A 10,311-nucleotide genomic window follows, 5' to 3' on the forward strand; every position below is an offset into this window, starting at 1 on the left:
TTCATAATTATGCTAAAAATAGACATTCTGCTAGCTTTATTTTATTTATTTTTTTTACAATTTTGGCATTTATTAAGATTTCTTTTGTCAGTTTTGAAGTTCAGATAATATTTGAGCTACATGCTAGCTGTTTTGGCTAATTTAGCCTTTATTTCTTTTTTTAGTCAATTTTGGAGTTTAGCTAATGTTAGCATGCTAGCTGTTTTAGATAATTTAGGCTTTTTTTCAGTCTTTTAGGGCTATATTAGAGTTTAGCTAATATTTCAGCTACAAAATACTAGCTGTTTTGGCTAATTTGGGTATTTCTTTTAAGGAAGGTTATGGAGTTTAGATAATATTTCAGCTAATTACTAGCAGTTTTGGTTAATTTAGGGTTTTTTCAGTTTTTATTCAATTATTTGTTCAGCTAATATTTAGATGCTAGCTGTTTTGGCTAATTTAGGCTTTTTTCCAGTTGTTTTAGTCCATTTTTAGTTACGCTAATATTTACATGCTAGCTGTTTTGGCTAATTTAGTTTTTTTCAGTTTTTTAGTCCATTTTTAGTTTAGCTAATATTTACATGCTAACTGTTTTGGCTAATTTAGGCCTTTTTCAGTTGTTTTAGTCCATTTTTAGTTTAGCTAATATTTACATGCTAGCTGTTTTTAGCTAATTTAGGCCTTTTTTGTTTGTTTTGTTTTTTAGGCTATTTTGAAGTTTAGCTATTTTTTCAGGTACATGCTAGCTGTTTTGGCTAACCTAAGTTGGGGTTTTTTGTTTGGTCTTTGGGCTATTTTTGTATTTAGCTAATATTTTAGCTTCAGCATTTTCAGCTATTAGCTTCAGTGATTTCAGCTATCAACTTCAACGTTTTCAGCTATTAATTTCAGCATCTTCAGCTATCAGCACTAGCATCTTCAGCAAATTCACCTCACACTTGCATTATTGCAGGTAATGCTATATATCTAGTTCAAAATTGTAAAAAAGTTACAGTTTAAAGTTTAAAAAAATTAGGTTTTAGAGTGTTCTATAAATGTTTATCCTGTTCAGCCCGTGAACTAAGGTAGGTTCTGGATTTTGGCCCCCTGTGTGATTGAGTTTGACACCCCTGACCAATGAAGAACATCAGCCCTTTCATCACCTGATTGGTCTTCAAATTGTCAAAGGAAGTGTCATTTTTGTCACCAAAATAAAACTCATGAATGCATCAGTGATCCATGTTGGATTTATTTACATATAGTTACTTCCTCGAACTCATTCTGTTTTGTTTTTGCTGAGGTGAAAGTGTCACTCACTCTTTCATAAAATATTTTTAAAAACTTGAAGGAATCACACTAAACCAGAGCACCAACCGGTTTGTCGCTGAGGGAGGTGTCTGTTAAAGATTAACCTGTGGAATGGAGGCAGAAAGAAGACACTGGGTGCGGCTCCCTGAACCCATCCCTGCATTCTTGTCCTCCCTCTTTCCTCTGCTGTCATTGGTCACCTTTACGCCTACTTTCTCTTTCCCTGGGCGAGCGTGCCGCGGTCGGACATCTCCGGTTCTCTGCACTCCTTTGTTGCCTGCCTGCCCCCCTCTAATGGGTTAACCGTGCACAACAGGATTTCTGGCACTGCTTTTGGAGAATACCCCTCCGCACGTACAACAAACCATTCCTTGTTCTGTAATGAGATATATTCTTTAAGAGCCCTGAGAGAACTGCACTACCCTGAAGGCGCTTTACACCATGTTACCAACTTCTACGAACATCCCCATCACAAGAACTTGAATGCACCCACCAGATCTCCACTTTATAATATCACTGAACTCTTCGTTGGCTCCGCCCTCCGCTGCGTCTCCATGTGACGCCATGGTGGTTGATTATTAATCCAGGTGAAATTAGGTGATGCACATCCAGGCCTCTTGGCAAACAGCGGCTTGGGTTTGTATCTGCAAGCAAAAATAAATCTCTAAATTAAAAAGCTGAAGGGAAGTGAATTTGAAACCTAAAGTTCTACAAATATGCGTTTGTCCATCAAACCAAATGAGTACTTTCAAAATAAAACCCACACGTGGCCCAGTTATGAAGTGAAAGCATTCATCCTGCATCCTGTCATTAAAATAGACAGCATCCACTCAGGAATAACCTGCTTTTTACCATGAAAGGACTTTTCTGCAGGTTAAACAAGAGAAGCTGCAGCTTTTGGAGGATGACGTAAGCCCCTCCCCAAATATAACAAATGTTAATTTTGTTTAATTTCAGTTCCTCTCTTTGACAGGACACTGTTACAGTCAAACAGGAACAAAAACACAATCTGTTAGTGTGATGTAGGATGTTTGTATATTTCAAAATAGCTGTTATGACGAATTTTTAATTATTATCTTTTGATTTATATGAATTTTGAACGCAGATATTTTCAAAATAAAGTTCCAACTTGGAGATTTGCTGCTTAAACGTTTTAGAAAATATGTTTCTATGATATTCTAATTAAAAAACCTCAAATGAACACACTTTTTCTTGAAATTGGATGTCATAAGTTCTGGTTCCGAATGTTTTATGGATCCAAGACTCACCTCCACTTCTGATACCAAAAGGTCAGGAGACAAAACTAATCCAAATGTGTAGAAAACTCAGCCTGGATGTGGATAATATTCCCTATGAAGGTCACTAAAGGCATTTCAGCGGCACTTTTCCTGAAAGTTGAATCGGACTTCTCATAGGAGCGCCGTCCTCGCTCGAGCACATCCACGTTTCCACCCAGGCGGCGCCGCCGGCTTCAAATTTCTCCCCCGATATGTGTCCAAAAACCAAAACGTAGATGCGGCATTTCACCGATGAACCCCCAAGCAGGTCCAGCAACTTTGTTGTTACTGCTTTTCTTGACTTTCCCCCTGTTGCATGAACCAGCTGTAAAGCTGCGGATTTGTCTCCGCGCGGCGGAACAGCTGCGGCGATGCGTTCAGAGGAAAATCCGACCTTCCTGTTTCTACCAAACGAGTCACTTAAATAAAACAAAACACTATCAATTGACTTTTATATATTTGTTATTCACAAACAACTTTACATACAAGTGAAAAAATAGCAATTTTATTTGAAGAACGAAACTTTTGTGCCCTTGGATAATATTTTCCCTACCGTTTTCTGGGTCATTGAAAGCAGCACGTTTTCATTGAAAAACTCCCCACGTAGCAGCTGTTTTTGATGAAACCTTTACTGCGCAGGCTCCACCGGAAGTCCTTTGTCTACAACGGGTAACTTGATCATCCAGAAACGCTCCCGCAGGCTATAAAAGTTTTCCTGATTTAGAGATGGAAACATGGCGCGATGGCCGTCACGTGATGCGACACACAACAGTAGAAACAACTTTATTTATAAAGCTTTAGTTTACAATAAAAGATCAATAAACAACATAAATATCTAAACAATATCAAGTGATTTAATCGAATTTGTTGCAATATAGCTTCATTATTTTTTGTAGTTTCAACTGCATTTAAAAGGCAGGAGGGGAATTACTTCAAAATTAAATTACTTAAGTAAAAAATAAAAATAGTAATTTAACTTGTAACTATCAACTTAGAATACATATTTTTACTTTTTTCATTAAAAGTGGGAAACAAAAACTGAATAAAAACCAACACTCTTTTATTTGTTGTCTTAAATTTTGAATTAAAATAGCCTAAAATATAATTAAATAAAAGTAAGACTGCTTATTCTTTATTGACATATACAAAATTAATAAATAATACACAAACAGCATATAAATAGTAAAAGATCATCTGCAAATTACAAACGCTTGCTAATTTTTGCAAATAAGATAGGAATAAACAAAATAAATATTGTTTATTATTATTATTTATTCTACTTCTGACAAAAACACGGTATAAAAAGTCAAAAAAGATTAACTAAACTCAAAATTGCAGTTGAACTTGTAAACAAACATTATCTTCTGGGTTTAGAGCGCCCTCTATTGGGCTTACGTTGCACTTACTTCCTACTTTAAAATTGCTTTCTTTAGGAATGATATTAAATACATTAAATTTCTCAGCAACACAAAAATGTCGAATACAGTTTAGTTAATAACCAGATAAATTAATTTTTTAATTGTTTTTTTTTTCAAGAATTATATTGATGGCTCGGTATAAAGCCGCAAAACTTAAAAAAATAATAATAATTACATATCAAATGTAATTAGCTGATAATAGTGTAAGTAAGAAAAAAATGTAAATGTCAAAACACGCACTGAAGAATGTTGTGTTGCAGCTATACACCCAGAAGGGTTTCCGTTTTCCCCTACGTAATCAAACACATAGTTCGTAATGCTGCAAGATAAAATATTATAGTTGTTATATTATAATGTATCTTCGACTAAATATATATATATATATTTTTGTTGGTGATTAAAAAAAGAAACTACCAGGAGTGGGGTTCGAACCCACGCGGACATATGTCCATTGGATCTTAAGTCCAACGCCTTAACCACTCGGCCATCCTGGTATATACACAATTCAATGCGCGTACACACGGTACAAAACCTTTAATACACAAATATTGACGTTATTTATTTTTGCTCTTTTTTCCTTATTTTTTGATAAATGCTTCATGCGTTTAAACTACAGCGTCACTTTATGTTATGTTTAGAGAGACTGGATATGCTCTGGTGCTGCTAGCAGTTAGCAACATGTACCACGCAGGACACAAACCCCTTCTTTTTTTAAACTAATTTAAATATTAAGTGTCCACTTTTATACGCATACACACTCGCAAGAGTGACATATGATTGAGTGCTTTTTAAAAAGCTCAGTTATTATTCGCATGTTGCTAGAAACACAGTCCTATTACCACATCTACTGAGTTAGCTCATGCTAGTAAGAAGCAGAAGTTACAACGAAACAGTTCCCGAGCTGCACCGCTTGAGCACCAAGCATCGGTTACAACGAAACTTCATCCAAAATATGGTCATCCGTAAAGCAAAACAAGGTTAAAAGACACTAAATATTATCCGCGGATTCACGCAGCCGTGAATTACCAAATAAGGTCCAAGGAGCTGCAGAGACTCGATACTAAATATGTCTACCCCACGCTTTGTGCCCAGACTGGAAGGAGGTTTAAAGTAGATTAATAACTGGACGATTTTCCTCACTATAATTTCCCTAAAGTAGTTTCGTTTGAGTGAGATGGTTACACATCCTACAGGGGCGTGTTTTGTCACAACTTTATGCAAAATCCGTCATAGAAACTTTTTTTTTTAAATTAAACTTTATACTAACCGTGTATTTAAACACAAAGTAATTCGAAATCTCAATAAAAATGAATTGTCTGATTAAGTGACTGAAGTAGATTAATTCATGCTCTTTATTTTCATTCATTTCCATGCATGATGGTGTTTGTGTTTGTGGCTGATCTGATAGCAAACCGGTTTTGCACCAGGACAATAAAGCATTCATTTTTAAAAGAACAGCAGCACAATGTTAATACTCAGACTAGTTACTATATAAGTTAAACAAACTCATACTTAAGTTTGTTTTAAGTACACTTTTTTAAAGCTAAAACCAAGATAGTATACTCATTAAAGATACACTTTACAAGTTCATATGTAAAAGTTCATGTTAAGTATAATTACTTAAAATTATACGACAAGTCTAAATATATTTAGCCTATATTTGTTAAAAATATATTTTACACAGCATTAAAAAATTGAGTAGTTCTTGGGATATTTCCAGTATACTAAAAATATATTTTTTATACACAAATCAGTTTATTACTTGTAAACTAAAAGAAAAGAAAAAACTAAAAAGCTAAATTAAATCTACTTCAAAGTGTACTTTCATAAACGTAAAGTAGAAGTTTATTGTCTGTAAGCTAACAGTGTACCAGAAAGGTTACTTTTAGTTTACTTTCATAAACTTATATTAAACTTCAAGTTTACTGCCAATAAACTGATAGTATACTAGAAAGGTTACTTATAAGTCAAATTTTTATGAACTAAAAGTGGGTCAATTTAGAACTAAGAAGTGTACTTGTTAGTAAACTGCCAGTATACTTTTTGAGTGTACTTAGTACACTTTTCTATACTTAAGTATATTTTCAAACATATATTTGAAGAATACTTATTTTTGGTAAGGGGGGACTTCAATATACCCATAAAAGTAACTCACATTGTGTCTCTTTGGTTAAAAAAAACAACTTTAAAGTAAAAAGTAAGTAAGTCTTAAAGAAAAAATAGTAAATTAACTCAAACTTTATTCAAGTTTTTTTTGTGTTTACCACAGAAAATCAACCCCAGATAGATGAATTCATATATGATAATGTATGTTTTTTATGCATTTTAAGGGGGATATATAACTTTAACACCCAAGACTTGTCCCCCCTGATATTTGACCTGCACCCCATGGTCAGGCTGGCTAAATCGGAGCCTGTTCTGGTCTGAATAACAGTGGGCTGCATATGTCTCTTTTGTATTAAAGTCAGCGTCTGAACTTGATATGTTATACATGTTATATGTGCACAAATTATGTTTTTAATTTAGGTTTGCACAAATACCCACATCTATGAAGGTGCTCAAATGAAAGTTGGAAACAAGAAATAAAAAAACAAACACGTTAGAATGTTAGGAAAATATCATTTTCTTCTCTTGTTTTCAAGTGACTGGAAATTACAATTATTACAAAGGCATTTATGTAGAATCAAAACATAAAAAAGGTACATTTTCCATGTTTGTCTACAAAAATAAGCAGATGAAAACGAAAAATGTAATTTTAGACAACCTTCACCTCAAGGATGACAATCAACATACATCAATCTGTTCATTAAATTCACAATTGATCTATTGTGAAAGCATTTCCAATTGTCTTTTAATTATGATGGCAAAATTAAAAAAACTGTCATTTTTTTAGTCACATTTTCTCTCCAGAGCGGCTGGATCAGCCCGCCTTCATTTCCCATCATGCCTTTGTTTACACGCTCTCTCCCTAGCTTACGGCTCCTCACATCTTAACCTAACATGACTGGAACATCGGAGCTATCCATCCAGGAAAACAAAGACGTCCATGGATCGATTTATCTACCAACAGCATGTTTTCATCTGCTCTTGATTCACAACTATTTAAATAAATAAATATTTAAAAATACAGTTTTGATCTTAATTTTCTTAATGTATGTCCACAAGAAAATCACAATTTTCATTGGATTGGTACTAAAATTAAGCTAATCTTTGTTGCTTTCCAAGTTTTCCTTGGCCACAAAGTTTTTTGCAATAGATGCAGGTAATTTTTAAACTTTTGAATTGTCTGTAAAACTTATGTCAGATCGACTTAATAATAAATAAAGTCTAGGTGTTGTTCCAGCAAGGTAGACATGGGCAACATTGCAAACACGGGTTTTTCTTTTTGTATCTTAAGGCCACTTTGAATTTATTATCAGCTGTCTCAATGTGTTCCTCAGTTTTTCCCACATATGTCTCAATGCTGTTCAGCAGAGCTCCCTGCTCTTCCACCAGCACAGCCATTTGCAAAAACATTTCATGGATTTCCTTCAGCCTGGCCTCCAAGTTCACCAGCTCCTTGTGTCTTGTTCTGATCTCGCACAGCGCCTTTCGGCACGACAGTGCACTTTGTGGCTGAACGCTCTGGCAGAGCTCTGTCCAGCCCTCTCCACCTTTATTCACCAGTTCGTTCAGCTGATCTTCATTGATGTCCTTCCCTATGAGGGTCGCCTGTCTCTGGATCCTCGTCCTGCAGATTTCCCTCTGCATCTCCTCTGCCCCGTTGTAGCGTTCCATTGCACTTCGAAAGGCAAAAGCGAGTGTGTCGTACTGAACACGAGCAATCCGACTAACGGCTGAGTTTCCACCTTCAAGTTTCTCCAACTCATTGGCACGATCCCCCAAAACCTGGATTCGGTTGTACACCAATTGCCCTCTGTGCTGGATCCCCTTGGCGATGGAATCCGAATCGCGCTTCAAAAGGGAGAATCGGCTCACAGAGGTTATATAGCGTTCGTTGTGGTCTTTCAGACGCCCCACTTCCAAGCTGAGCAAGGAGAGATCTTTGCGTATAGAGCTGGCCTCGTGGAGGACTTCTTCCATAGTGTTGGACCTCTCAAATATAACAGCCTCCAGAGGCAGAGACCCTTTGTCTACATCGTACTCGGGTACATAGCAGCCCGAGTCTTTATCATCCTCCTCCGCGATGGTTTTCAGTCTTTCCATCATGTCCCGCATTGTGGCTGAGGGTTTGCTGGAAAACAAGTCAGTGATTAGTTCGGGCATTCCACCAAAGAACGTATTGTCCAAGTTATGCAACAATGGTTAAAGCATTTTATCTTTCAGGAATGACAGCAGTCACAGTTCGACTGCTTACCGGAATGTTTGCTCGTAAGAGGAACAAGGAAGGACAAATAGTGTTCTTATTCATAAAAGTTGCTGTTTTATCTAAAAATAAGAACAAGTTACTAACAGGCTTCATCCCATGTGTCTTATTGTACCACTGTTTGATGTCTGAGCATTGAGAGGCTCTACAATCAGACCTTAAACATTTTGATAAAGAAGCTATTTCTTTTCATCACTGTCATATCATAAGTAAATACAAATTTAAAGCTTATGAATTCCATTAACTACAGGGGTGTCTAACTCAATCGCACAAGGGGCCAAAATCCTAAACACCCCTAATGTCACGGGCCGAACAGGATAAACATTTATTGAACATTCTAAAACTACATTTTTACAACTTTAAAACTATAACTTTATAACATAATTATGAACTATGTGACATATAACATTACCTGCGATAATGTTAGTGTGAATGCTGTAAGCTGAATTTGGCCGCTAAAGATGCTAGTGCTGATAGCTGAAGATGCTAAAATTGATAGCTAAAAACGCTAAAGCTGAAAGCTGAAAATGCTGAAGCTGATAGCCAGCTAATATATTAGCTAAATGGCAAATTAGCCAAAAAAAAAAAAACAAAAAAAAAACTTATGTTAGCCAAAACAGCTAGTATGTAGCTGAAGAAATATTAGCCTAACTCCAAAATAGCCTAAAAAAACTTAAAAAAAAGCCTAAATTAGCCAAAACAGCTAGCATATAGCTGAAATATTAGCTCAACTCCAAAATAGCAAAAAAAAATCTGCCAAAACAGTCCTAAAAAGCTAGCATAATGGCAATTTTTAAAACTTTAAAACCTTAACTTTTTAACATAATTATGAATAATGAAAAGGCAGGAATATTATTCCAGAATAAATCAATTTAAACCTTAAATAACTTTGAATATTTTACCCTCCATAAAAATATATTTGGTCAAAATTATACAAATTAAAAATAAGCACAAGATAATATCGGGCCATTAATAACAATAAAATAAAATGATCTGGAGGGCCAGATCCGGCCCCCTGGCCTTGACTTTGACACGTGATCTAACTGGACCTGCACCTCAACCGCTCTCATAATTTTTCAAAAGACTAGAAACTTCCAGAACAACAAGGGCGGCTGCAAGTGGAGACTATAAAGTCCAAATTTTGTCCAAAATATTTTCTCATATCTGTGAAAGGAGCCAATCTGTGGAACAGCCTCCCACCAACACATCATTTTTAACTAAAGCATCCATCTTTATAAAACAAATACAATTCTGGTTATCAGAGAAACAGCAGTGCAAACACATTGTGTAAAATATATTATTTGTCAAGTGTGTAATAGGAGTGTGGTTGAGTATATTTTCTACTTATTTTTAATGGTTATTAATGAATATCTACAGTTTTTAGCTTGTTACTCTTGGTATTTTTTAACTTTTTTCAGTAAAAGCTCCACTAGGGACAGGTGTTGGGAACTAGCCACGGCTTTAAACATTGTTAAACAAGCATCAGATTGTTCTAATGCAATGATCTATGTTCTTTAAACAATATAATAAATAATTGTTGTTGCTCAAATGTCTAAGCTCATTTTGGAGTTTAGATCTTTAGTCAGATTGCACACACTTCATCCTTATGTCAAATTTGTTTGTACCCACATCTTTTCGGACATTTATATTCTCAAAGACAAAACTATCTTACCTTTTCTGACTCCAGAAACGAAAATTCTTTTCAGGTTATTATATAATTTAGTCCACTTGGCTCGACACTCTCTCCAGAAGCATCCTCCCGACCAAGGAAGTCTCGACTGTTTTCGGTTGTGTGCATGACCGCCACCCCTTCACAGGTGACATTCACAGTCCGTCCCACTGAAACACGACTGCTTCCTTATAGAAAGGCACCTTTTCCTTAAGTGACTCATTAAAGTAGGCAGTCCCATCAAGTGACGCAGACAGACACCGAGCCAACAAATAGACAAAATGTTTTCTTGGCAGATGATACCTGTGAGCAGAT

The 10,311-nt window shown here is 35.7% G+C and overlaps 2 protein-coding genes and 1 non-coding gene across 7 annotated transcripts in view; all 3 read right to left on the reverse strand.

Annotated features, from left to right (window-relative positions):
* Positions 1 to 2,917, reverse strand: part of utrn (utrophin) — a 184,221-nt gene extending 181,304 nt beyond the window's left edge. For all 5 annotated transcript variants that reach the window (XM_024290458.2, XM_024290459.2, XM_024290461.2 and 2 more), the window contains exons 1-2: positions 2,535 to 2,917; positions 1,760 to 1,910 (exon numbers count right to left, since the gene is read on the reverse strand). In XM_024290458.2, coding sequence (XP_024146226.1) covers positions 1,760 to 1,832 — 73 coding nt within the window. In that variant the 5' untranslated portion in view covers positions 1,833 to 1,910; positions 2,535 to 2,917. The remainder of the gene's footprint in view (positions 1 to 1,759; positions 1,911 to 2,534) is intronic.
* A 1,455-nt stretch (positions 2,918 to 4,372) lies between these two features.
* Positions 4,373 to 4,455, reverse strand: trnal-uaa. Its single transcript has one exon. It is a non-coding gene; the product is annotated as a tRNA-Leu (tRNA).
* Positions 4,456 to 6,415: 1,960 nt separating this feature from the next.
* Positions 6,416 to 10,174, reverse strand: LOC118597855 (syntaxin-11-like). The gene is made up of 2 exons (XM_024291547.2): positions 10,000 to 10,174; positions 6,416 to 8,195 (listed from the first exon to the last, which is right to left on the reverse strand). Exon 2 carries the CDS (start codon positions 8,177 to 8,179, stop codon positions 7,289 to 7,291), a length of 891 nt encoding a protein of 296 aa, XP_024147315.1. The 5' UTR covers positions 8,180 to 8,195; positions 10,000 to 10,174; the 3' UTR covers positions 6,416 to 7,288.
* Between the last annotated feature and the right edge of the window lie 137 nt (positions 10,175 to 10,311).

Source organism: Oryzias melastigma, linkage group LG24, assembly GCF_002922805.2.
Source record: "Oryzias melastigma strain HK-1 linkage group LG24, ASM292280v2, whole genome shotgun sequence".
Taxonomy (NCBI): Eukaryota; Metazoa; Chordata; class Actinopteri; order Beloniformes; family Adrianichthyidae; genus Oryzias; species Oryzias melastigma.

Coding starts and splice junctions, on each gene's coding strand:
- LOC118597855 (XM_024291547.2), bottom strand. CDS start 8,179: ATGCGGGACATGATGGAAAGACTGAAAACCATCGCGGAGGAGGATGAT.